The sequence below is a fragment of the Necator americanus genome, chromosome I, assembly GCF_031761385.1.
Source record: "Necator americanus strain Aroian chromosome I, whole genome shotgun sequence".
Lineage (NCBI taxonomy): Eukaryota > Metazoa > Nematoda > Chromadorea > Rhabditida > Ancylostomatidae > Necator > Necator americanus.
Window position 1 is genome coordinate 4,454,618 of NC_087371.1, and position 26,116 is coordinate 4,480,733.

At 44.7% G+C, this 26,116-nt stretch overlaps 10 protein-coding genes across 13 annotated transcripts; 7 read left to right on the forward strand and 3 right to left on the reverse strand.

Moving 5' to 3' along the window:
- Nucleotides 1-606: 606 nt before the first annotated feature.
- On the forward strand, nucleotides 607-1,077 carry RB195_004455 (uncharacterized protein; the record flags this gene model as incomplete). Its single annotated transcript, XM_064182308.1, has 1 exon — nucleotides 607-1,077. The coding sequence occupies one exon, from the start codon at nucleotides 607-609 to the stop codon at nucleotides 1,075-1,077; it is 471 nt and encodes a 156-aa protein (XP_064033575.1).
- An 89-nt stretch (nucleotides 1,078-1,166) lies between these two features.
- On the forward strand, nucleotides 1,167-2,378 carry RB195_004456 (uncharacterized protein; the record flags this gene model as incomplete). Its single annotated transcript, XM_064182309.1, has 1 exon — nucleotides 1,167-2,378. One exon carries the CDS (start codon nucleotides 1,167-1,169, stop codon nucleotides 2,376-2,378), a length of 1,212 nt encoding a protein of 403 aa, XP_064033576.1.
- Nucleotides 2,379-3,109: 731 nt separating this feature from the next.
- RB195_004457 (uncharacterized protein) lies at nucleotides 3,110-4,334 on the forward strand (the record flags this gene model as incomplete). Its single annotated transcript, XM_064182310.1, has 2 exons — nucleotides 3,110-3,214; nucleotides 3,267-4,334. The coding sequence occupies 2 exons, from the start codon at nucleotides 3,110-3,112 to the stop codon at nucleotides 4,332-4,334; spliced, it is 1,173 nt and encodes a 390-aa protein (XP_064033577.1).
- Nucleotides 4,335-5,730: 1,396 nt separating this feature from the next.
- On the reverse strand, nucleotides 5,731-7,527 carry RB195_004458 (uncharacterized protein; the record flags this gene model as incomplete). 2 transcript variants are annotated; one of them, XM_064182312.1, is made up of 3 exons in its annotated part: nucleotides 5,731-6,079; nucleotides 6,112-6,425; nucleotides 7,390-7,527. In XM_064182312.1, the coding sequence occupies 3 exons, from the start codon at nucleotides 7,525-7,527 to the stop codon at nucleotides 5,731-5,733; spliced, it is 801 nt and encodes a 266-aa protein (XP_064033578.1). The 2 variants fall into 2 exon arrangements, with proteins under 2 accessions (XP_064033578.1, XP_064033579.1); XM_064182311.1 differs by having other exon boundaries at nucleotides 5,731-6,044; nucleotides 6,098-6,425.
- Nucleotides 7,528-9,668: 2,141 nt separating this feature from the next.
- On the reverse strand, nucleotides 9,669-25,908 carry RB195_004459 (uncharacterized protein; the record flags this gene model as incomplete). Of its 3 annotated transcripts, XM_064182313.1 has the most annotated exons (12): nucleotides 9,669-10,029; nucleotides 10,085-10,173; nucleotides 10,240-10,344; nucleotides 10,926-11,075; nucleotides 11,175-11,415; nucleotides 13,489-13,576; nucleotides 16,127-17,130; nucleotides 17,511-18,488; nucleotides 24,872-24,945; nucleotides 25,015-25,082; nucleotides 25,793-25,835; nucleotides 25,885-25,908. In XM_064182313.1, 12 exons carry the CDS (start codon nucleotides 25,906-25,908, stop codon nucleotides 9,669-9,671), a joined length of 3,225 nt encoding a protein of 1,074 aa, XP_064033580.1. The 3 variants fall into 3 exon arrangements, with proteins under 3 accessions (XP_064033580.1, XP_064033581.1, XP_064033586.1); XM_064182314.1 differs by lacking the exons at nucleotides 17,511-18,488; nucleotides 24,872-24,945; nucleotides 25,015-25,082; nucleotides 25,793-25,835; nucleotides 25,885-25,908 and having other exon boundaries at nucleotides 16,127-16,178; XM_064182315.1 differs by lacking the exons at nucleotides 9,669-10,029; nucleotides 10,085-10,173; nucleotides 10,240-10,344; ... (3 more) ...; nucleotides 16,127-17,130; nucleotides 17,511-18,488 and having other exon boundaries at nucleotides 24,868-24,945.
- On the reverse strand, nucleotides 17,279-18,328 carry RB195_004460 (uncharacterized protein; the record flags this gene model as incomplete). Its single annotated transcript, XM_013449156.2, has 1 exon — nucleotides 17,279-18,328. The coding sequence occupies one exon, from the start codon at nucleotides 18,326-18,328 to the stop codon at nucleotides 17,279-17,281; it is 1,050 nt and encodes a 349-aa protein (XP_013304610.2).
- Nucleotides 18,658-20,157, forward strand: RB195_004461 (uncharacterized protein; the record flags this gene model as incomplete). Its single annotated transcript, XM_064182316.1, has 4 exons — nucleotides 18,658-18,845; nucleotides 19,149-19,667; nucleotides 19,717-19,874; nucleotides 20,009-20,157. 4 exons carry the CDS (start codon nucleotides 18,658-18,660, stop codon nucleotides 20,155-20,157), a joined length of 1,014 nt encoding a protein of 337 aa, XP_064033582.1.
- Nucleotides 20,500-20,964, forward strand: RB195_004462 (uncharacterized protein; the record flags this gene model as incomplete). Its single annotated transcript, XM_064182317.1, has 1 exon — nucleotides 20,500-20,964. One exon carries the CDS (start codon nucleotides 20,500-20,502, stop codon nucleotides 20,962-20,964), a length of 465 nt encoding a protein of 154 aa, XP_064033583.1.
- On the forward strand, nucleotides 23,742-23,996 carry RB195_004463 (uncharacterized protein; the record flags this gene model as incomplete). Its single annotated transcript, XM_064182318.1, has 1 exon — nucleotides 23,742-23,996. One exon carries the CDS (start codon nucleotides 23,742-23,744, stop codon nucleotides 23,994-23,996), a length of 255 nt encoding a protein of 84 aa, XP_064033584.1.
- On the forward strand, nucleotides 24,271-24,510 carry RB195_004464 (uncharacterized protein; the record flags this gene model as incomplete). Its single annotated transcript, XM_064182319.1, has 1 exon — nucleotides 24,271-24,510. One exon carries the CDS (start codon nucleotides 24,271-24,273, stop codon nucleotides 24,508-24,510), a length of 240 nt encoding a protein of 79 aa, XP_064033585.1.
- Nucleotides 25,909-26,116: the final 208 nt, after the last annotated feature.

Here is a 26,116-nt window from a genome sequence, read left to right on the forward strand (position 1 = left end):
TTATAAATTTTGTAATTCGCTCCGACTATATATATATATATATGTTTTTTTCATTGGCCAAAACTGCACGTCCAAAATGTGTTGCCGAGAAAATTACTTGCATTTATCTCTCCTTAGTTTTGCGTTTTTAGGAGAATGATTTGTTTTATTACCTTTTGTTTTTTGAATCTTCAGCTTGCCACTACAATCATTATTTATGCAGAGCCTTTGCTAATCATGCTGCAAAATATGCTCATGTCGTCTAAAGAATGCACTTTTCGCAGTTTGTATACAGGTTAAGGGTTCTTTCTGACTTATTAGTGGAAAACATGCTTGTTGTAGGATGGGGATTTCACCATGTTATTCGCTTAGTGTAAACCCGTATTACATGCGACGCATACTTGTATTACCACCCTGTTGTTTCTGTCAAGCTAGGGCAGATTTCCGGTGTGAGGAGTCTAGGTCGGCCTCGAAGAGGGTCGAATCAAGGGTCAGGTTTCAAGATAGTCCAGCTCTTTTTTGCCTGTCCGAACCTCTGAGTGGACACTCACTCGGCCTAGACTGTGAGCCCGCTCGATTTGCTGTCGCTGCGGTCGCGGCGCGCACTGAACAGCAACCCCAAAATGAATGCTGAAACTGTGTACCATCTTGGAAGCCCAAACCAAGGCTCAGCAGCAAATGTTCACTAAGCTGATGAAGCGTATGGAAAAGATGGCCTCCGCTTCACATCCAGCCGTTCCAACAGCACCCGTCGCCAAGGCCGATTTCGTCACAAATTCTCTATCGACACGCTCGCAGAAGTTCGTGTACGATCCGGAAAATGGTTGTACATTCGAGGTCTGGTACAACCGCTACGAGGATGTAATTTCAAAGGACGGTGCTACGTTGGACGATGCAGCAAAAGCTCGACTAGTCGTTTCCAAACTCGACGCCGTCACATATGCCCGTTTCACGAACCATATTCTCCCTAAAAGAGCATGCGATGTTCCCTTAACGGACACCGTGGCTGTTCTGAAGGAATTGTTCGGACATAATACGTCAGCGAAGCTCCACCACGGATTCTCCCTTCGGAAGTACGAGTCGCTAACAAGAGCATGAAACCTGGCACAGCCCCCGCACCTGATTTTATATCAGCAGACTTTCTTCGGGCTGGTGGCCATCCGCTTCATGTAATCTTAGCAGCGCACATGACATCCTACCTTCAGAAAGAAAGGATCAAAGACCAGTGGAAGACCTCGCGAACCGTTCTTATCCATAAGAAAGGTGACCGAGAGGACCTTCGGAACTACCGTCCGATATGCTTGCTGAGCGTATTATACAAAGTATTCACCAAGATCATCCTCACCCGCATATCTACGACGCTGGATGAAGCCCAGCCTCAAGAACAAGCTGGATTCCGCCAAGGGTTCAGCTGCTTGGACCACATCCAGACTGTGTCGAGGGTCATAGAGGTTTGCCGGGAATACCGCCTGCCCTTTGTTCTAACCTTCGTCGACTATGAGAAAGCCTTTGACAGCGTAGAAACGAATGCAATACTGTCAGCGCTGGTCGACCAAGGTGTGGACGCGTCGTATGTGAGGACATTAGCCAATTGCTACGATCGATGCACGACTAGGATACAGCTTTTCCACCGCCCTCTCACCATACCCATTGGAAAGGGGGTACGACAAGGCGATACTATATCGCCGAAGCTGTTCACAGCTGCATTGCAATGGATAATGAAATCACTATCCTGGGAAGAAAGGAGCATAGGTGTTGATGGAAGATTTCTTTCGAACCTTCGTTTCGCGGACGACATCGTTCTCTTTTCGAGCAGTACCAATGAAGCAGAAACGATGCTCAACGAATTGAACGAAGCAAGGAAGAGAATAGGACTACGAATAAATAGAAAGAAGACACAGTTCATGAAGAACGCCTACTGCGAGGACGGAGGAGTACAACTTGAAGGCTCCCAAATCGTGGAAACTCCGTCATACGTATACCTTGGACGTTCAATGAACATGGAAAACGACTTGAAGGAAGAACTAAATAGAAGAATGAGAGCAGCATGGGCAGCATTCGCAGCCGTCAGGGAAGCTACGGACCAACTGACGGACCACGATCTCCGTGCCCATCTGTTCGACTCGACAGTCCTTCCAGCGCTCTGTTACGCAGCGGAGACGTGGGCAGACACCGCGGCCACGTCTAGGAAGCTACTTACTACTCACAGAGCCCTTGAGAGATGTCTCCTGAAGTTTAACCGGCGCACACAACACCTAGCCGGTCTTCGTAGCTCCGACTTAAGAGGAATGTCCCGTCTTCGCGACCCAGCGGAATATGTATCGAAAGCAAAACATAAATGGGCCGGTCACATCATGAGAAGAATCGACGATAGATGGACTAAAAGAACGCTAGAGTAGATCCCAAGGGACGTTAAACGCCCCCGAAGGAGACCGCCAACGATATGGGGTGACGTGTTCGCTACACGGATGGACCAGCTGAGAGCTCAGCTGGATACGGCTCAAGGACCTCGTCAACGTCACTCACGAAGCTTGAGAACATCTTGGATGACAATGGCGAGGGAACGAAACGAATGGAAGAGATGCTGGGGCCCGCACGTCCAGTGAAGACGGGCCATCTAAGTATCTAAGTAAGTAAGTAATACGTCAGCATTCGCGAGACGCTACGCTTACCTTAACACAGCGAAGTGAGAAAAGTGACTACACCGGATTGGTCAATCATGTCATGGCTGAGTTCAATGACGTCACACCTGAGCAGATTAAATACCTCGTATGGATATGTGGACTTGTCGCCCCGCAAGCTGCCGATGTTCGTGCGCCACCACTGCAGACGCCCTTCGCAAGATGGAGGACAACCCTCAAACCACGCTAAAGGAGCTTGCTGCCGAAGTTCAGCACTTTCTCGACATTCGTTAGGATGCTGCATTCCTCGAACGATCAAGTGTACCGCACGTCAACGTCGTGGATTCGCAAAAGAGTCGAAATCGTGAGCCGCCGTCACCTTGTTTTCGGTGCAGAGCCAATCACTGGTATAGAGACTGCACATTCGAAAAAAAAGAGGCGCCACCACTGCAGACGCTCTGGACACAAGCGAGGATTCTGCAAAAATTTCCCGGAGAAATAGAAGCGGAATGCGAAACAAGCGGAAATCTTTCAACACCGTCACAATAGCTTCGACTCGTGCTGACGTCGCTGTAAACCGCATCTACCGCAGAGTACAGATTGATGGGAAGACAGTACGCATACGCTTTGATACTGGAGCAGAAGTAACATTGCTGAGCCCTGCAGACTGGATCGCCATGGACCGAAGCTGCATTCACCCCGTCTGACACTGAAGTCTGCCAACAACGAACCGATCAACGTTTGTGGATACTACGAATGCAACTTCATCATCGATGTTTATCGGGGATATGGTACTTGCCATGTAGCCGACACGCCGTCGCTGTTGAGCTTAGATTGGATCGCCCAACACGAGCTACTGTTCCGTCACTTGACAGAAGGCTCCATCTGCAACATCTCTTCAAGGACGCTCAGCACCTTGGATTCTTCTCTCGCAACACACCTGAAGAAGAAGTTCCCAGCAGTCTTCGCTCCTGGACTGGGTGTTGTACGAAGTCAAAGGCTAAACTCGCTCTGAAGCCTGACTCCAAGCCTGTCTTTCTGAAGGCTCGCCCGGTGCCCTATGCTGCTATGCCAAGGATTTCAACCGAAATCGATCGACTTGTGTCTATACATGTGCTGGAGCCCGTTGATCACTCAGAATGGGCAGCACCCATCGTCGTTGTTGAGAAGAAAAATGGATCGATTCGCCTCTGCGCATACTACTCAACCGGACTGAACGACGCACTGGAACAAACCCAGCATCCGCTTTCAACCCCAGAGGACACTTTCACGAAATTCAATGGAGGACGCTACTTTTCACAGCTCGACTTAGCCGAAGCATATCTCCAATTGGAAGTGGACGACGTCTCAAAGCAGCTACTCACTATCAACACGCACCGTGGACTGTATCACTTCAACCGACTACCATTTGGAGTGAAACCAGCTCCTGGAATATTCCAACAATGTATGGATGCTCTTATCGCTGGCCTAGATGGAACTGCCGCCTATCTCGGCGACATATTGGTTACTGGAAAAACCATCGGCGAAAACAATGCCCGACTAGAGGCCGTACTCAAGCGGATTCAAGAGTACGGATTCCGCGTTCGACTCGACAAATGGGCTTTCCTGCAGACGAAGCTCACCTACCTTGGGTTCGCCATTAACGCACAAAGACGACTTCTGAAAAGATCAAAGAAAAACTTCCATAATTCGTCAGTTTGGATAGAATTCAACTATAAAAATTTACTTCTGTGAGTACAACCATTGAGAGATCATGTGCAATCAAAAGGATACATGATGAAAAGCTTATTGATTATATGCGTGGCTGTTCACGCCACATCGCACCATCGATCAGTTCGTTCTGAAAGGACTATGGTGTAGCTGGGTCAAAACGACATGGACCACGTACGCAATTGCGCACACGGCTTCTCTCGAGGCACTTCGCTGGAGCGTAGCGGCTGGGACCGTGGTGAAACCCTTGCTGGCACCACCCATCGCTGCAGTTTGCGACGGTCCCACCTCGGTTCCAACTGCTGCCTCCACCGCGCCATTTCGAGCGCGTACGCAAATGCACCGCAACTACACTCGTGACTCATGTCGTTTTGGCCCGACTATAGAATTAATACAGCTCTGCCATGTTTGCTCCATTTGTTGTGTGTAGGAGAAAAGCCCTGGCATTGTTGTAATGTTCTATACAGTAATCCTTGCTGGTAACCCTTGTAAAGCAATTAGTGGTGAATTTGATGGTCCGAAGCCGCCCTACGCCAACTAATCCTACGTCCTTCCTAATACGATAGATTGGTGCCAGACCTATCTGTGAGAATAAAAACACTGACATGATATATCAGCTAGGTCCCGCAACCTATTGTGAAGGTCGCAAACGCTGAATAAATAAATAAATACCCCTCAAACGACTATAACTTTACGTGGGAGGCTTTGACTCATTACTCCTGACGAGTTGATAAACGACGGAAACCTTTTTTTTTTTATTGGAATCTCTTTTTCCATGGAACACGCCGAACCATTTGTAAGATGTGCATTTTCCCTTACTGTAACTCAGTAGCAGGTTCCCACTACGATCATTCCGAAAAGTCTGCAGGTTCCTTCATACAATCCGGCTACTAATTTATCGATCAATATCATGTGCTCCTTTGTGGAATGGTGTTGAGTTTTCTTTTTCTTTTCTTCGAACGATTTATTTTATTGTTGTAAAGTGGTTGATGTGAACATCGCTAATCGTCCTTCAAAAGCTACACGGGCATTTATAGGTGACGTCTTTTTTAGCAGAGCTCATTTGTTTTAACACTACGTGCAGATCTTCGCCGCATCGGAGTGTCCAGAGTCAGAGTCGAAGTCACAGAGTCGATTAGGTTGGTTAGGTTCGCTGAATGTTATCGACCACATCATTTTTCTGCGTTAATTTCGAAATACAATTGTCTAGCTAACTTTTTTTCTTTCTTTTCTTTTTCTTCTTTCACAATCATCTCTAATCCCCATATTTTCGTTACACTCCATAAACTATAGCACTTTTCCATGTAGATCTTGCTGATGTCGATTCCATTTTTTGTTTTACAACTAGTGACAATTACAAAAAAAAACAAAATTCATTAGGCGAACACTAGTACGAACAACATTACTCATGTAACATTTGTCAGGACTTAGGTTCTTCCAATTTCTCTGAACGAATCGGACATTTACAGTAAATAGCATCATTGCCTGGGTAACCTGGTAATCCCGGTAGGCCAGTGGTACCAATCGCACCCGCAGCACCATCTTTGCCGGCAGATCCAACTATTCCCAGCGGACCCGGTCGTCCTGGAGCTCCGTGCATTCCATGGCGTCCACCTTCACCTGGCAGTCCGACGATACCTACCCGTCCACGCGGACCTCGGTTACCCCGACCCCAAATTCCGTTTCGTCCAGGCATGCCAGGCCATCCTGGCTCTCCGGGATCTCCGTCCACTCCTGGATTTCCCGGTGGTCCATCGGGACCTGGTGTCCTTTACGTCCAGCTATACCGTCAGGTCCTAACCTTCCACGACGACCTGGTTGTCCCTGGTCTCCATCTAGTCCGGGGAATCCAGGAGGTCCCTGAGGGCATTGGAGGCAACCACAGGAGTTGTGTGCAGCGACACTAAGACCTGGCTTTCCTGGCTTTCCTTTGCGACCATTTGCGCCCCTTTGTCCTGGAACTCCTGGTTTGCCTGGTTGTCCTGGAGGTCCGTGTGGGCAGACAGGTTCCACTAATGTGACTTTACTACTTTGTTGTCGCTTCGTTCGTGAACCGGTTAGATTTTCTTGTCCAATTTCGTCGATAATCGAAATCCAAGCGTTGTTTGCGATGATCTGAAAAAGACCAGGAACAAAGTGGACCTTGACAAAATAAGTAATAATTCCGAAGAAATATTTGACAGTGTAAAATATTTCGAAGGATCTCCTGCACCACAACGAGCGCAGTTGTTTACGCAATTGCACCAAGCTCCAGGTCAGTTTAACACAACTGTTGAAAAAAGCAACTAAATTTTGTTCTGCGAAAAATAAGTAAAAATAACATTAATTTCATTACCAATCATAATTTAATTTTTTCGGTGCTTTATTAAACCACTTTTACCGCAAATTTCTTCAAAGTTTTAGATTTCGCCGCGTTTATTTCTTGTATGTCAAACTTGTCTTGATGTTTGATTGTCCAGAAAATTTGCTCTCTAGGATCAAAAGAGACGAAGATCGCGAAGGAACTACGGTGCGCTTGGAAAAAAAAACCGAAGAACTGTGATACTGTCTTGCCAGTACTACTAGGACCTTCGGAAATTTTAACAATACTGAAACAAAATATTGAGACATTTGAGTGATTTTTTTTTCAGTCAAGATATTATAGACAAAGGAACCAAAGGATGCTTTCTGAAAATTTCATAGGATCTGTGCTTTATCAAATGTGCTCCGTGTTAAATGTCACATATTGGGTTAAAGACTCACTCGTGAAAGTTCTTTTCGGACCAAAAAATTCGCACAAAATAATGCATAGGTGAAAGAAATGTTTATGTTTTAGTGGAGACGATTTTGTTTGCTTCACAAAGCAGTACCATTTCGATATTTTCTGAATTCTTACTAGTTCTTCAATTTTTTCTATTAATTGCAATTGAAATAGGACAAAACAGAGCATTTTCCTCACTGGCTGACTTTTTTGAATTAAATCGAGATCTTACTGTCAGCGAAGGTTATGAGATTGTTTGGACCTCAATATGAGAAGATGACTATGATATGTCTCGCTTGCGTGTTTAGTTGAAAACCTTATCCTCGAAAAGAAATTCACCTTAAAATCCTCAAGATCGTTCATGGCACCTCCATGAAAGACATTGATGTCATGTACAAGAATCACTACGCACAACAATGAAGCGATTATAAGAGCACCAGAAATCACGGAAGAAACAGTGATGAACAGATTAGTCATCGTTGAATGGTAGGGGCATGGAACGTCTAAACGTAGTTCATAGGCTTTAGTAGATGGATGGAATGCACTGTAATGGGAGGTGCTGTGAATGTTTAGTCATCCTATAAGAAGATGTACGTCGCCCTGTTCTCGTTCTATTGTTTGCTTGTCGGTATTCAGATTTTCCTAAAATCACAGATACGACCTTTTCTTGTCTCGAAATTGCGGCTATTTATATGAAGAAGCGAGTGGCCGTGATTTTTCATCGATTATTCTATTTGTGCGGAGACAAAATTGTCTGGAACGGGATTTTCAGTAACCAATTTGACCAGCTAAAAATCACGGATGCGGAATTCCTCTTTGGTAGAGTATTTATTTATTTATGTTCAAAATATCGTGCAATGTATTTTAGAAACGTTTCCAGCGCAAGAACTTGGACGAAACGGTTGGACGGCGTTGCGATATGTCGCACGTCAAAGTATGGTGAGTGGTCCTAGAAGCTTGCAGGTCTACCACGCGTTGGCAAAGCACTAGCAGTTGATGATTATCGACTGAGTACTGTGGTTTGGGGTAGTCGAGCGCAGAAGTACGAACTGCGGTAACGAAGTACGGCAGGGAGTCACTAATGGAGCGATCTCGGATAAAATGTGGTTGGGGGAGGAAGGAGGCGCACTTAGTGGCGCCCTTACTTTTTGGAAACAGATAACTAGATCACTAGGGGCCCTAAAACTTAAGTATTAGTCTTAGACGACCTGTGACATGAAAGCTAAAGTTGCTAAGAGAAAAAGTAAGATAGATTGTTCAGAAGTAAGGGCGCCACTGAGTGCCCCTCCTCCTCTAACTACATGTTCTCTGCAGTATCTGGTGATCTACAACATCAACCACTAGAGGAACTACAAAAACCACCGGAAGAACTAAATCAACAGAAAGAACTACGTGCGTGTCCGTTGCAGAAGCCATAGCAGAAACTGGAACTCCTCATAACCACTTAAGAGGTGAACTAACTACTTGAAATACGACTACAAGCATAGCAGCAGCAGCCACTTACTGCCTGTCACAAATGGGATCTTCCTCACGATCCTTTCGTGAGCAAATCGGCTCCTTATCCGGGTGCAACAGGACAAAGTTAGGTCTTCTAGGAGGTCCGCAATCACCAAATAGCATTACCTTTACTGGCATCGAACCAATAGTTGCTCATCGTTCGCATTAACACTTCGAGCACTCGATCACCGTCAACTCCGGGTAGACTGTGGCCATTTGATCATTCTTATTTGATAGCTAATTGATAAATCATCTGATTCTTCTTCGGTTCGTGTTCTTTTCTAAGAAGGAAGCTAGTGTAAATGGTATAGTGAAATAGTCCTTAGTGGCGGAACCCAGCGCGACTCGGCTCACCTTCCCCTAACCTTTCGTCATGAAAATTGCATTCGCGCTGATTTAGTTCTTACGAGATAGACCGCGCTTCTAGGTACACGTCCCGTTCTCTCAGCAACCTATTCACTTGTTTGACGTGCATACCTGGGGAGAAGACATAATTGATTTTCGGCCGCTCGCACTTGGATGCGGCGCGTACAGGAAGTTGGTGCGTTGCAAGTGTAGTTGCCGTAAAAAACGGTGTCTTTTTCGACATTTTGTACGACGATTAGAGAAGATGAGCGAAAACAAATGGGTTTCGGAATATAATCTAGAGTTCATTTCGGAATGAGAGTAGCCAAGTCTTTTCTTCTTTTCTGCAACAAAAAAAAAATCCTCCAACACTCGATATTTTGGAAAGTAAGCAATCTATTGAAATTTTGCGAAAACAGCTTACAAACTTTGAATGAAGGCGTAATATAGGAGTTTGGTCAGCGCATACGCTTACTGAGACCTGGAGGATCAATTTTTGCGAGAAAAAACGTAAGTGGCGGGAAAAGGTTGGCAATTTAGGACCGCTGGTCTCCTTTTAATATTTTCGGTTGTTAATTTTCATCAAAATGAAAATGAAATTTTTAAAATAATAACGAAATGTTGCAGCAATTTATAAAATTTTAGTTTTGAAAATTAGTGTCAAATGTATTTTCCGATGACTAGAGGTGGATATGTAGAATCTTTGTCTATCAAAATCACGCACATCAGTGCTTCTTTATTCTTGCATTCTTTATTCAACTACAAACCTTGTTTACTCAAGTTTTGGGTATAATAATTTGTTTACGTAATCGATGACAATCAATGCAAGGGCTCGGTTGTCTCTGTGGAGGACCAGGATGAGGTCGTCTGTTTGAAGAACAAGGGCCCCATGGTTTGTGTGGACGACCATGGTGTGGTCGTTTGTGGGGACCACAAGGGTGCGGTTTTGGTGAAGGAGTCGGGGGCGGAGGTGGGGGTGGCGGTGGAGGTGGTGGGGGTGTCCGAACAGTGTGCGGTGGTGTGGGTGGCGGAGTTGGCTGCGTTGGTGGAGATGTCCGAACAGTGGGCGGTGGTGTGGGTGGCGGAGTGGGGCGCCTTCGTCTTAGCCGATAGATCTGATTTCCTTCTCCAAACGACCTGAAATATTTATTATCAATTTTATTTCTAATTTCTCTACTTTAGCATTTCTTACGAGTTGGGTCCATAGAGACACACAACTTTCACGTAGTTACTGCACTTAACAACAGCACAGCCGACTTTCTCATGGGTTCCCCAGACGATCTGAATGTATTATTGATAGGTCTTACCTCTAGTTTCTGCATCATGACAGAACATTTAATTTCGTACCTTTGCGAAATTCGGTATGTTGAGATAGGAATGGTAGAGGTTTCTCTGTCCCTCACCGTGTTCCATGTAACCAGTATCAATCTCATGGAACCACGAGTTGATGGCCTGAAGCGAATTTTGTCTAGTTTTAGGGCTTTCCAAATTCTCTGGGAGTTATAAAGCTCACTTGTAATGAGAACGTAAAAATATTCGGCTCTTTTACACCAGGAAAAACTCTTGTCCGTTTTCAACTATTTCAAAAGCACTAGCATTACACTGACAGGTGCAAAAAAATAATTTCGGAATGTGGGAAGTTGTAACATTGTGCAGTCCTTCATTGTCTTGACTTTTGAGAGAACGCCTCTGCAACTTTCTCTCCCCAGTACAAAATCCACTATTTTCCCTATCGCAACCTCATAGCGTGGTGGTGATCTGGGTAAACATAACTATGAACACACATCCATACTAACTCAACATTCGCAGAGTTCTCGTGTCCTTACGTTCCAAAACGCAATGAACTCTGAATTTGACGGTGATGCAACGATGCGCCTCTAGAATTCCTGCTGTAGTTACTGTGATCGAGCAACGCTGAAGTGAGGAGAACTCATACTCTCCTCTTGGACTCTGAATTCCTCCCCTCTTCCTCCGCCCCCTCCAGAAAAAAAAGAAAAGAAAAAGAAGAAAATATGAAATCGGTACCGACGAACCTCAACAATTATCCCTTCGGCGTCAAAAATCTTAACATTGTATTTTCTGTAGGTGTTCTCACTAGTTCCGTGACGAGAAATATGTTTGGTGTTCCTGCCGCACTCTGTCGCTATGGTATAGGCAGTCATCTCATTCCCGCAGTCGTAAGACTAAACAATCTCGTATAAGCATGGAATCGCTTCCTGAATACAGTGCTAAACCATGAAGAAATTAGAAATATTTGGGCAAAGGAGTAAGTTTGAGCCGACCATTTCCCTCATTTGCGCAGCTTTTCTATATTTTCTGTTCCCTCTGCCTTCATTAGAGCATCCTTTTCCTCCGTTTTTACGGCGGCAACCGCGTCCTTCACGTAGACGTTTGCGTTCTTCACGTAGACGTTTGCGTTCTTCACGAAGGCGTCTGCGTTCTTCACGACGTTTTCCTCTATTAATAGCGCGTCTTTTTCTGATAGAGCCATTGACCGGAATATTTCCTCGAGCCACTTCGGATCTGAAATGTTTGTCACTTACACTTTGCATGCACCTTTCGCACTGAATACAATATTGCTCAGTGTATGACTAAAAACGATCGGTTAGGTTCAAGTGTGCAAGAGAAAAGTACAGTTATCCAGTCACATAATGTTTTCCCAGAAAGGTGGCATATGGTGCAAAAGTAACGGTATTGATAGCAGTGGTGACCAGTATTTGGAGGGACGAATAGCAGCCATGAGCAAATATTCGAAACAGCCAGAGTCTACAGACAATTTTGGAAAATCGATTCAGTTTTTGCGTGAAATAACAGTAAGGTGGTATCAGGGTGGATTGATTGATTCGTTCTCAATCCTTATGGAGAGCCATTGAACCTCCGTTCGGAATCGTCGACGTTTTTGAACAATTACGCTGCCAATTCAATGGCGCACGAACACGAGTCCTCTCATCACTGTCGATACTTCGGCGCTGCCGAAACCCAACCAAGACATTCTGCTCTCGGTGAATTTTCTATTCATTCAGCTGATCGGTATATTCTTTGTATGGAAACGATTTTGACTTGAAACAGCGATTAGCTTTCACAATTCGTCTTTTTTCTTTGCTTTTCTTTTTGATGTAGAATGCACACAGTTCGTGTGGATGTAAAAGTGAAGCCGGAAAATGTTTCTTTCCCCAGAAATTCTAACAGTCGCTGTCCAACAGGCAGTGTCGGCTTGACGCTTTACTATTCGGCTAATCATTCTAATCCTTGCGTTATGTATAATTGCACAAATTGAAAGAAAACAAAACTACCAAACTAACAGGTTGGAGAAACTCCAAGGGTCATATCGACGTCATCGCCCTAGCGATGATCGTGCCGTCGACTTTCAGACGGACCACTTCTAACATGTGATCGATGCGGCATCGTCCGACTGTACTCCGAACATACTCGAAAGAATTGATCCAGTTGGAGCATCCTAATACTTTTTCGTCCTAGGAGTTTTAGGGCAAAACTATCGAGAAAGAGAGACATTTATCTTGGACGTTGTCTGAATTCGAAAGAACTTTCTTGAATGGGCTCCAAACAACGTAACAGCTCCACTTGCTCGAAAAACCTTGCATCGTGCGTTAGCGGAAATGTATACCTTACCGAATGAACATCTCCGAAAAGATTTTCGGGGGTACAAAAATGAAACGACGGTGATTTTAACGGTCTGTAATTATATCCAGTTAATCGTTAGGGCTGGTGTAGTACAATCGGTAAGAGGTTCTGGTGTGACTACGCTATCGATCGATGGATCGAAACCGCCTTAGTGCTTACCGGGCCTTTCTTTCCTTCAGAGTCGATAAATTGATGCCTTACTTTTCCGATGGGATAAAGAAACACTGATTTGATGCATCGGATGCCCTCTACAACTTATTGTTTTATATAGACCAACGCTCTCTTATAAAGCCCCAACGAAGCGGAATTGCAATCACGCGTTGGCGCATCCCTACCAATATTTATACACCAGAGACTCTATCCTTTGATTATTAGGGTAACATGCAGCGCAGACAGAAAGGGGTTTCGCTGACTGCGCAATCGACCTATGGTTCGAAACAGCCCCAACCAAGCCTTCCATCCCTCCAAAAATTGGTGCGGGAATTGTCCTTAAGGATAAAAAACACTGACCTAATGCATCAGCCAACCCTCGCAAGTCACTCTAAGGCTGCACGGCATGCTTACGAATCCCTGTCGGGGCGGATCAACTCCGTACACCTTATCCTCTCTGCTTACTCTTTCTTAGTAAGTAAGTATATAGGACAATGTGTTCGATGTTATACTTCAAACGTTATTGCATTCTCATCATAGATGGGATAGTCGGAGCCGGTGCTCTGATCCCCTTTACTTTTGGACATTTAACGAAAGGACCACTTCACCTTTGGAAGGTTGACGAAGGGATTCTCATCACTTGAGCTGCACCCCATAAGCTGGGCCCCTTAACCCGAGAAAGGCTGGTTCCTTCCTAACGCAGCTATGATTCTCAACAAAAACAACGAAATTAAATTTTCCTCCTCGTTTTTCTATAACCATTTTCTAAGAGTCACTGAGTAAGAATACAAATGTTACACTTACCGATATTGCTTGTGTAGCTGTACGATTCTTCTTCTAATAGTGTCGGTCAATATTTTGGAATGATCAGTTGGACAAATTTGGTTATCACCTATAAAAGCGAGAGGATTTATCCAGTCCTTGATTAGATTGTTAGAGTAAGATTTAGATCGCAGAGTTGAGAGCCATCGTTATTTGCAACAGAAGATTACTTTAATATATATGGTCGGCAAAATAGGCGATTTCGCTTCGTTATTACTTTGTAATATTTTATTTTCCAGCTTCTTTTTGTAGGCGTCGCGATTGCAGCATTAAAAAGAATTTCGAACAGAGGGATTCAAAAAGTGGATACAATTGAGTTAATACAAGAGATAAATAAACAGCGCTCTTACATCAATATCTGTGTGAGTTATTTGAATCAGAAAACGATGAGCCTCAGAAGATGAAGGCGCCATTGGTCGTTTTGTATGTGTGTTAATAATTGTAAGCGAACCTTTCATGAATATATATATATATGCATGCAAAATTGCAAGAATTATCGATTTATAGGAGAAGATGTATTCGAATGTTCCAAAATTGTCGATGTTGTTGACTGAAAGTAAATCAAAGGCTAGTTTTTTGTGGCTTCACCGGTTAATTACGCAGCAATTTTTTGTAGCACAGAAATGTTCCTTTGCTTGTTTCTCATCGGTGTGGGAGAGAAAGCTTCTCTCTTATTTTAATCTCCGAAGAGTTCCTTTATAGGAGTCAAGATTAGTTTCCCGCATGCTTGAATTGAATTGTAATCTTGTACGAGGATTGTAGGTTCCATTACTTGAAGGTCCGTCACGAATCTGGGGTTGTGCGGATTTCAGGTGGAGAGTTCCAATATGGGATTGTAGATTATGGAGAGTAGGGTGATTTCGTCCATTTCTTCCTAATTGCCGTAAAAACGGCCCGGAGGATGCGACGTTTGCACTAGGCTGGCGCGCTCCAATCGAACTTGTTGTAGAAAATACCGCGCCGGAACGTTCGAAGCCGTATCTTCTGGGCCGTTTTTAAGGGTAATCAGGAAGAAATAGACGGAATCACCATTCTGTCGAAAAAGTGTATCCTTCGAGCTGCCATGTCGAGCCTGCCTATAGTAGGGTCAAAACGATATGAAGCGCGATGCAGTTGCTTAAGCAGCTGCGATCGAAGCGGTTCGGCGAAGCACAGTGGTTTGAACCTAAGGAAGAACCCTTGCTGACACCAGCCCACCATTCCCACCTCGATTCCAAACGTCATCTGCACCGTGCCGCTTCGAACACAGCCGCTTATACATCGTTTTGTTGTTTTGACCCTACTATACGTCTTTTAGTGATCAAGAAGGAATCGGTTTCAATTCGTTGATCATTTCAGTTTTGGTACACCTTGTTTAATCTCCAATGTTGATGTTATGAGAGTAAGTTTTGGTTGTTCAGTGGCCCTACTCTATTTTTTATTAGATACCGTTTGACCGATGGTGCCCATAGGGAGTGAGTCCCAGTCTATGGATATTTCAAATCTTTTAAAGTCCTTGTATATGAAATGACCAGATCCTCTTTTTTCATGCAGAGTTCTTTAAATCAAGTTGGGGAATAAGTTTTGTTCGCTTTTTGAAAATTAGTTCGTAACTTTTGGAAATTTTCTTTGCTCTTCTACATGCACTTTCTTGCCGTTTTAATGGAGCTTAAAAACCCCATCTTTCAAGTCGAAAACGGACTCCAAATAGGCAAACGCAAACTTTTTTGATTAAGAATTCCCTTTTACCCAGTGCAAAATTAAGTCTTTTTTTTTTCAAACGTGGTCGAAGATTCTTTACTAGTTCATAGTTATTTTATCAGTTAGTAGTTGTTGGCTAGTGCTTACCGCAGTAAGAAAATTCCGTTCCTTTGCATCTTTAAATCGTTCCGATAAACCCGCTGAAGTGTGTAAAACGAGCCATTATTGCTCTCGGTGTTATATGGATGTAACATAGAGTTAGTAGGAAAATGGATTCCTGTCTAGATTTCCTGTCAGGAATAATAAATTCTTCCGGGCCCGTAGCAACATATAATTCGTCTATATTTTAGACCTAATTTCGCAGGTTTCCTACTGAAAAAAGTAATTTGTAGTTTAATATGAGTGGGAAGAGTACATAAAAAGCAAAGAAAACTTTCTTCGCTCTGCCGTTCTTGAGTCCTCACATGTTTTCTTAAGTTTTCTTTCTATAGTTCATGTGATTGAGAACGGCTTAAGAAAGGTTTTCACTCGAATGAATTACAGAACTACCGTTTTCTGTTTCATGGAACTAAAGGCGGGTCTGCAAAATTTTCAACCGCAGTAGTCTCATCTTCGCTAACATATCAGGTTTGAAATTGAAGATGGAGTTTAGGAAATTTCTTAGCGCCTAAGATGGATCTGTTCACTCCTTGTGCACATAATCTGCTTGTTTCTCGCGGATTGGGGTCGCATGGATGCGGTGGAAAACGAATTCTAGGTCAAGTAAAAATTAACATATATACATGTTTCCCTACTTTGTTACCTCATATTCACAATTCAGTTGATTGGATTTTGGTGCTACACATCTATACTAATTCCATATACTTGTAGTCGTATTTCAAGTAGTTAGCTCACCTCTTAAGTGGTTATGAGGAGTTTCAAAATGTAAACGATGACTCACAGTTCGGAAACGGCACTAGGCGTTTTTCTGCTATGGCTTCTGCAACGGACATACACGTAGTTCTTTCTGGTGGTTTAGTTCTTCCAGTGCTTGTTTTAGTTCTTCTAGTGGTCGATGTTATAGTTCTTCTAGTGGTTGATGTTGTAGTTCTTCTAGTGGTTGATGTTGTAGTTCTTCTAGTGGTTGATGTAGTTGGTAGTGGTCTATGTGTTGTTGTAGTCGAGGGCCTTCTATATTTTTTGATGCACCGTTGACGGCGACATTTCGTGAGGGGGTAAAATGGGCAATCCTGATCTCGCCAGCAAGGAAGATCTAGCCTGATGCAAACAGACTCAAGACAGTACCTTCGATTTTCACACTCATCGTCCCTGTTACATTCATTACCTAGTGTACAGCAGTGCGTATTCAAGCACTTAGTTTTAGGAAAGAACGGGCAATCCGAGTCTAGCTTACAAAACCTTCGCTTAATACACAATCCATTCATGCATTCCCTTGGTGGACTGTTTGGACAGTCTTTGTCCCTGATGCATAGTAGCTTCACCTTTACGCATTCTGAGTTTGTGCATTCCGTGTACGGATAAAAAGGACAGTCTTCGTCTTTGTGGCAAGACTGGCCCTTCTTCACACATTGGGACTGAATACACACTGTCAGAGGGAAGTTAGGGCAGTCATCATCCCTTCTACAACCTCTTCCAAGCTTGAGACACTTTTCCGCGAGACATTTTGTTTTCGGGAAGAAAGGGCAGTCACTGTCTTTGTTACAGCTTTGTCCAATCTTTTCGCACCGCGCATCTATGCACGCAGTGTCTGGTCGATATGGACAATCATCATCATTCACACATCGTTGACGGATCTTCACACATCTGTGCTTGACGCATTTCGTTTGTGGATTATACAAACAATCAGAATCATAGTTGCATGCCTCTCGATCCCTGACGCATTTCGAGTAAATGCAGAATGTTTTTGAAGGACAGTCAGAATCTGTGCTACAGCCTTGGTCTAACCTCAAGCACTCAGAACTCCTACAGTACAAGTTCAGATCCACGCAGTCCCTGTTTGTCGTGCAACGTGGACCACGTGTCGCATTTAGGTTGCTTGGGTGTCGGGGTGGGGGGGGTTTTGGGGTTGTTCGCTGTGGGCGGTGTTGTGAGGTTAGGATTTGGGTTGGGTCCAGTCCCTGTTTGTCGTGCAACGTGGACCACGTGTCGCACATTTAAAGCTCACGCATCTCATTCGGGGTGGGCAGTCTCTGTCTATTCCGCAGCTTTGTCCAATTCTCACACATTTCGAATGGAGACACCCCATTGGTGGAAAGGAAGGGCAGTCCGCATCCGTCTCGCAGGAGCTAATTTGGCCTGCTTTTACGCATTTTACTTCGACGCACTCTACGAATGGTTGATAGGGACACTCCTGTTCTCTACCACAAGGCTGTCCAAGCTTTCTGCACGCCGAATTGACACAATACACATCATCGTTAACTTGGCATTCCGAGTCTTTTTGGCAAGGGAGTGCATTCGTGCATTTCGAATTGAGACAGTAAGCACCAGGAAAATTCGAGCACTCTGAGTCCGAGTAACAGGAGATAGGCTTGTTGCACTTCGATCCTACGCAGAAGGAATTAGGTGGACAGTCACGATCAGTAGAACAACGTTGTCCAAGCTTTGTGCATTTGTTTTTGATGCAGAACACCCAAAGGTCCAATGGACAATCAGAGTCCAGCAAACAGGACTGACGAAGCTCCTGGCACACAGAAGCTATACAGAACATTCCCTGATTTTGCGAACAGTCTGAATCATCTCTGCATCTGGACGCTTCGGCACATACAGAATTTAAGCAAATTTCTGCTGGATACGAGCGGCAGTCTCTGTTTGATTGGCAATGCTGTTGCTTCACACAACGATGATCAACACAGACTTTGAATCCTCTTGAGTAGCATTGTTGGTCATTGTTGCAGAAGTCGTTGTCTCTTACACAACGTTGCTGCGAACATTTCATAGGAACACGAGAAGGACAGTCAGCATCTATGCGACATGGATAGCTAGTTTCCTGACATTGTGATCTTATGCATTCCATGTATGGCTCGACAGGACAGTCAGCAGATGTCTGACATTTAATTGCTCCCACACATTGTGAGTTGACACAAATGGATCCTGATCCGACAGGACAATCTTTGTCTTCCTTGCAAACACCTCCACGCCTCATGCACTGTGACTGCACGCAAGATGCATCTGATGGACAGTCAGCGTCAGACTGACAACGTTTTACTTTAGTTGCACAGTACGAATTTATGCACAGAGCTCCTTCGTATTGCGAACATTCCGATGTTGAAATGCACCGCAGATTTGAATACTGGACGGCAACTCTGTAAGCACAATTTTAAGATAGTTCTACATCTGTATCTATAAACGGATTTTTAAATTTTTAAATTAAAATTAAATTTTTAAAATGTTTATGCAAAACACAGTAATAGAAGTCTCCTGATTCCTAGGTGCAGAGGTGCTGGTGGAGTTGGCGTCCTCGTCAACACGAGCATGGCAAAGAACATCGACTCTTTCGAACTACTTACGACCCGAATCGGACGTCTGCGGATGAAAAGATGTGGTCCAACACCAGCTTTGACTATCTTCGTCGCTTACGCTCAAGCTACGAAGAAGAAGAAGTCGAAGCTTTCTATATGGACCTGGAGAAGTTCTACCGAGAAGATCATGCCTTTTACAAGGTAATAGTTGGCGATTTCAACGCCAAAGTTTGCCCAAGAAGAACGCTGGAGGAACTTCACATCGGTACGGCCTACAATGGAATCACCAGGGGGAGAGACTCTCCGAGTTCATCATGACGACTAAGACCACCCATGGGAACTCGCAATTTCAGAAGCCCTCTTCTCAACACTGGATGTGGGAGTCACGCGGTGGAGGGTACCGTAGTGAAATAGACCACATCATCGTCAATAAAAGGTTCTGGCTGACGGACGTCGCTGTTGTACCAAAGTTGTATACGGGGTCGGACCATCGCCTCTTCCAAGGAAGATTTTCCTTCACAAGAGAGCAGAGAAAGCCGCCAAGTTCGGAGAGAGAAATCCTAGGACTATCATCAACTGGGATCTCTTCGCTACGCTAGCCGACTTTTGGGAACATTCCGAAACAGACAACATCGACGAGGAATATGACCGGCTTGTTGAACACCTTCACGACTGCGCAAAGAAGTCTGAGAGTTTTAAAATCACCAAGATACGCCTGCCTCTTGAAACTCTTGTGCTGATACACCAGCGTGAAGCTGCGCGAGCCGCAGGGAACCAAGAACTCATGTCCGAGCTAGCAAGACTTTGCAGAGAGGCAATAAATGAAGACCTTAAAGAGAGAGGAGCAGAACTGTTGGCTGAAACTGCAGAGGCGGGAAAAAGCATCCGCTTTGCCCGTCAAAACTTCGCCAGTCGCAAGACAAGGATGACTGCCCTTCAGAACCCGAAGGGAACAACCACTGCATCGAGAAGGGGGATGGTGAAAATCATCTCGACTTCTACTCTGATCTCTTCGACAGCCATGTACACTTGCCTCCTCACCATCTGAGGGAAGACTGACATGTCATTTCAGAGGTTCTCCCGTCCGAAATACGACATGCTATCATGTCGGTAAGAAATCGTACGGCACCCGGTCCCGACAGAATAAGACCAGAACACCTGAAGAACCTTCCGCCAGTACTCATCAACACCCTGGCGAGGCTCTTTTCACGTCACCTGTCGGAATGCAAGGTTCCTAAACAGTGGAAAACCAGCAAGACCGTGTTGTTGTATTGAAAGGGAGATCCACATGACATCGGCAACTATCGCCCAATGTGCTTACTGTCCGTCATCTACGAGCTCTTTACAAGAGTGATCCTTAACAGGATTGAAAAAGTCTTGGAAGAAGGACAGCCATGCGAGCAAACAGGCTTTCGAAAAGGCACGATTGACCACATTCACGCTGTTTCGAAAAGTACAAGATGCCGCTCTGTCTTACCTTCATCGACTTGAAGAAGTCCTTCGACTCAGTTGAGACGGAAGCGGTCGTGGAAGCCTTGGACAACTAAGGCGCCCCTACACAGCACATAAAGGTACTTCGAGAGTTGTACAGTAACTTTACGACCGGAATTTCGCCATTTTACAAGAATATCATCATTGACGTGAAGAGGGGATTCCGACAGGGTGACACAATCTCACCTAAAATATTCACAGCCACCCTCGAAAACGCAATGCGAAAGTTGGAATGGGACGGCAAGGGAGTGAAGGTTGATGGTCTGCAGCTACACCATTTGCGCTTTGCTGATAACGTCGTACTGATAACACCTAGCATCAGCAATGCGGAGCGAATGCTGACCGAATTCGACGAAACATGTGGATGAATCGGTCTTCAGCTGAATCTGCAAAAGACGATGTTCATGCGGAACGGATGGATCTCGGACGCCCCATTCACGCTCAACGGAACGAACATATCCGAATGCACCAGCTACGTTTATCTGGGTCGGGAATTGAACATGATGAACGATCTGACCCCCGAGCTGGAGAGGAGGAGACGAGCGGCTTGGGGGGTGTACAAGAGCATCGGATGGATGTAGTGAAGAAGACCAGGAACACCTGGCTCTGTGCTCACCTCTTCGACACCACTGTACTTCCTGCTTTAACCTATGCTTCGGAAACCTGGGCATTTCGCAAGCAGGAAGAAAACGCGGTGAGCGTCATTGAACGCGCAATTGAAAGGGTGATGCTAGGATTATCCCGTTTCACGCAAATGAGGGACGGGATTCGAAGTTCTCTCCTACGTCAGCGATCGAAGAGACGCCGCCGCGTTTGCCAAGGAAAATAAAATAAGGTGGGCCGGACACGTGATGCGCTTTAACGACAACCGTTGGACCAGAGCCGTGAGCGACTGGGTTTCCCGCGATATTAAGCGCACTACAGGAAGACCGCCGACCCGATGGTCAGATTTCTTCACGAAGTCTTTCAAAGAAACATATGATGTCCCACGCGAAAGGAGGAACCACTGGGCTACTCTGGCACGCGATCGGGACAAATGGATGAATTACTGGCGCTTTCTCGACCAGTTCGAGGATCAACGGGAGTCAAGGTGATCAAGGTGATCTCTAAACGAATATAACGTCAGAAAGTAGCGGTATTTTACTGAAAGGAACCACTCAACAAACGCAGAGTACGGATGCGCGATTCGTTCGCTCTACTGAAGTGTACTTCCTTCAACAAAGGGGTCACAAACACAATTTCAAGAATTTTCTTGAGATGATAGTAGTGTAAGTTGCTATCGAACCTTCGAGTGATATAAACTGATGAGACTGTTAGTTGCAGGCTGTTTCATCCTCACTAGATTCCGTCATAAATAATATGATAGCCGTTTGCAGTTAGTAGATCTCGCGATGATCTACTAACTGCGAACGGTTATCATCCACTGCTGTTCCTGAGGAGCGCCGAGAACTTATTTACATAGAGCACAAGGTGCTAGGAATTTTAAGACGCGCCGTTTAGTTTGCTCTGCTGAAGGCAGCATACCAAGAAATTGAAGGTGTTGAGATCACTCAATGAGCAGATAGTGTAAGTAGTGGGTAACGAGCGCCATCACCCTTAGTTCCTCCTGGTTATCCGGAAAAAGTAATCCATTTGAGGCGCTTATCAACTTACTGTCGAGTGTTCGAAACCGCCCTAGTGCAAACCAAGCCTTTCATCCCTCCGGGGTCGATAAATTGGTACCAGATTTGTCTGGGAGGATAAACACACTGACTTGATTATCCGCTGGCCCTCGCAAGTCATTGTATAGGCCAACACGCTTTCCAAAACCTCAACGATTTCGAATTCCAGTAAAACGCGATGGCGCACCCCAAGTGGATTGATACGCCAGTGACTTTATCCTTTTATCCTTTTTATCAAGTTACCAACTATGCAGTAGGAAGCATACGTGCGGCGTCGGAGGGAGCGGATAATCACTGTCCTGATGACATTCTCCCTCTCGTTGGCAGACTTTTAGGTGCCGTAGAGAGATTTGGTGCGACAACGCTGCTCACCACGCCGTTTTTCTGGATTATTGGAGAAAATGGAGCGTTAGCAAATTCATGCTCCTGAATTTAGGTCTTATCTATTTCATGAGTAGATCCGAAAACTCTCAGTTTTGTGGCATACTGCATTCAATAAACTGTATTGCTCAGTGATAAACAAGAAGGGATATGTTTTCTTTTCACTCTCCGCTATTCTCTGAAATGTATAGGTCTTATAACGATTTCTAAGAGATGTTCGGCAACTTCAGTCCTCTCGCCCAACTCCTTTTTTAAAGGCACCTTATCACGATTTTGACGTGGTGCAGAATTCAATGCTTAGAGGGTAGTAGATTACGCAGACCAAGGTGGTTTCACTCCTTCTTTCCTGATCGTCGTAAAAAACTTGGAAACCCCTTTATTTCTGGCGAGGTTCGATTGAACTTTCATCCTTGTACAACCTCGGAGCCTTTTCATTGGTTTTACTTGAAGGCACCACATCATACCACGAATCTGACGTGATATGAATTTACGATGGAAATGCTCTGTGGGGTCGTAAATTGCGGTTTGAGAGGTGGTTCCGCTCATTACTCCCTAATCGCAGTTAAAAAAGGGCGTGAAAGACTCCGTTTTTCACGAGTTATCAGTTGCTCGTTGCTCCACTTGTGCACGCGCGCCATCCAGCTGCGTAGCGGTCGAAAGCCTGTGAGTTCTCCTCGACTGCCTTTTCAGGTGAAACCTATGAATATTTTGCTGAGGAGACCAGGACGTATACATTGAGGAGAGTTGTAATGTTTCTCGTAGGACCTATATCGGTTCCCACACCACGTTTTTTTGGGACGATTAGGGAGAGGTAAGCGGAATTATCACTGATATCGCAATTTACAACTCCATCTCTAGCTTTTGCTGTAGATTCCTTCACCACGTCAGATTCGTGGTGTGATTCCTTTAAATACACTGGTCAGAAAATCTCATTACTCTTCGACCGCTTGCTCGTGGACGCTCCGCGTGAACTAGGGTGGCGCTTTGTAACTGTAGAAACTGTTGCATTCCGCCAGCCTTGCTCGTGGATGCGCCGCATCCACGAGCAACGTGTGGAAGAACGGCGTCTTCCACGGCGATGTTCTTTACGAAGAGGTGCGTAGAACATCGTCCATTTTACGACGGTTAAAGATGAGGGGAACCACATTGGGTTCTGCATCTATTAGGGCGTTCGGAAAGTATCTACCGAAAATTTCGCAGTAGCGCAGAGTTTGTGAGATGTTCTGGATTTTCCCCATTCAAATACATTATATAAGGATACTACCGTTTGTATACACAAAACATATCTGGTTCCCTCTTCCTTGCCTATTTCGTCCTACAATGGTCGAACATTCCACCCATATTCGACATGTACTCCTTTACGAGTTCGAATCTAGCCACCCCGCTGCTGCCCATCGAAACTTATGTTATGTATTCGGCACTGAATTCCCTTCTGAGCGGTTTGTGCGCGCCTGGTTCCAGCGTTTCAAAGCCGGAAACAAGAAAGTCGAAAATGAGCCTTGCTCTGGTCGACCGACTGCAATATCATTCGACGAACTAAAGAATCTGGCGGAGCAGCATCCATATGAAGGTGTTGGGTATTTTGCTGCCAGTCTTGGCTGTTCGCTGTCCACCGTGGCAATGGACTGCGATCTCTCGGAATGGTGAAAAAGCTCGGTCAGTGGCTCCCACATGCATTGAGCGACGGCAACCGCCTAAGACACCTGGACATCTGCACTCAGCTGCTCTGCAGAAGCCGCAGATTCTACTTGCTGGACACATTGTCACTGGAGATGGAAAATGGGTCCTCTACGCCAAGTACACCCAAAAACGTGCGTAGTGCGCTGGCGATGAAATGCCGGGTCCTTTCATGAAAGGTGAAATCCATGAGAAGAAAGCATGCTGAGCGTCTGGTGGGGAGTTCATGGAATCTACCGCTTCGAACCGCTGCCGGACAACACGACAGTTACTGCCGAGGTCTACTGCGCTCAACTGCGAAGACTGGCCGACAAGATCCGCAAGGAGCACTCGAAGCTCGACAACGTTCGCCTGCTGCACGATAACACGCACCCTCAAATCGCGAAGAAGACTTCTCACAAAATTTTGGAGCTCGGATGGGAAGTTCTACCGCACCCACCGTACAGCCCGGACCTGGCCCCGAGCGACTACCACCTCTTCCTATCGCTTCAGCATCATCTGAAGAGAAGCGCTACGACGATCTTGACCACCTCGAAAATGACCTTCGAGCTTTCTTCGCCTCCGTGTCGCTGGAGTTCTACGCCAAAGGAATCCGTGATCTTGTGAGACGTTGGCAGAAGGTTGTCGATGTTGATGGAGATTATTTCGTCGAATAATAAAATGTTTTTAAAAAGTTATGTTGTTTTGAAATTTTGCCGTATCTCGGCAGATACTTTACGAACACCTTAGTACAACCGAAATTTTACGCTCTTGCTGTGGATTCCGCACCACGTCGCAATCGTGATACGCTGCGTTGAAGTTACAAATCTTGCTTATGTCAATTGTAGACTCCAACAACCGAAAGTAGCGACTTCTTTCCTCTCCATTTTAGGAAATAGTTCCCATTCCACAGCGTTCTTCGGCACCATTTCGTCACACCGATGTGTAGTACTGCATTCCATACTCAGTGCTTACCGTACACCGGCAACAATCAAGACATTGTTAGCATGCAAACGCTTACAAGAAATAAAGACTCACTTTTGAACATCAATGTGAGTGATATTAAAAATTGCTTTTCGTGTCTGTCCATCTGGAGACGTGCCCAAGTAAACCTAATTTGATGATGTTCTTTGGAAAAAAATACATTCATTGGAGTAAAAAAGTGAACACATTAGACCAACTTGCTGATTTGAATTTCCCACATCGTAATTTTCATAAGAATCCGATGGGTTCCATCTATAAGAAATTCCTGAAAATTCTTTCATGTTGGTATAAACGAGCAGAAGTTTCTTCCTTCGATACAAAGCTAGAAATTTCAGCAGTTTTCGACTGCATTACTTTAGCTCAGGAAGATTCTTTAATTTTTCAAGGAAAAGAAACTCTTGATCTTTATTCTGTTTACTATTTTAATTTCCTGTTGAAGACATTTCCTTCTCTTAAAACTTTCAAATTTAGAGAATTTGACAAGAATTTTGAAAGTGCGGTTAGTGAAATCAGCTTGGCATCATTTGCTGGATTAATCTGTTCAGATTCGGAGTGTGTTAGTTGTTGTGCTAGAGTTCAGACGCAACATAGAAATACCCAAAACTGGCTCGTCATTTTCTGCAGCCTTCTTGAGTCATTCTTAACTCCAAATTTGCTTTTTGCCTACTCTTTAGTAGCGAAAATGATACGTCACTTTGCCATTTGTGATCTCATCACTAGCAGGTCCCGTTCTACCACACAACGGTGTTTAAACATCATAACAGAAGGGCAACAAGAGTACGCTACAAATATTCTGAATTTCCATGTTCTGACGAAGGCGAAGGCACCGAAACGTCAGCAGTAATAAGTGGAGCCGACTATCTTTATCGCTGATTCACATAGGTCAACGAGTATTAGTATCCTTAACGATTTCCACGGAGAACTCACAGTAATGTTCAGGCACAACCTCACTAAATTCACTTATTAAAACGCTACCTCCGGAACACACATGTACAGCAACAACGATCAAAAGCAAAACCTGAAACGGGTTTAGATAATCTTTTCTTGAGGGTTTGAAGAAAACTCACTTTATCATCTTTTTTGCGAACCATTATCTGCGCTAATTTCTCTGAATAGATTGAAGCCAGCCACCACACTGAATATACCTCGAGTATCTTTTCTATAGATTCGGAGAAATCTTGATGTAAATTGCACTGACAAAAGTATTTGTGCATTCAGAGTAAATTTTCCTCCATGAGTACAGGTCAGATCATTTTTTATTGTTTTGCGGAAACGTTCGCTGTCAGAAATTGAGATGTA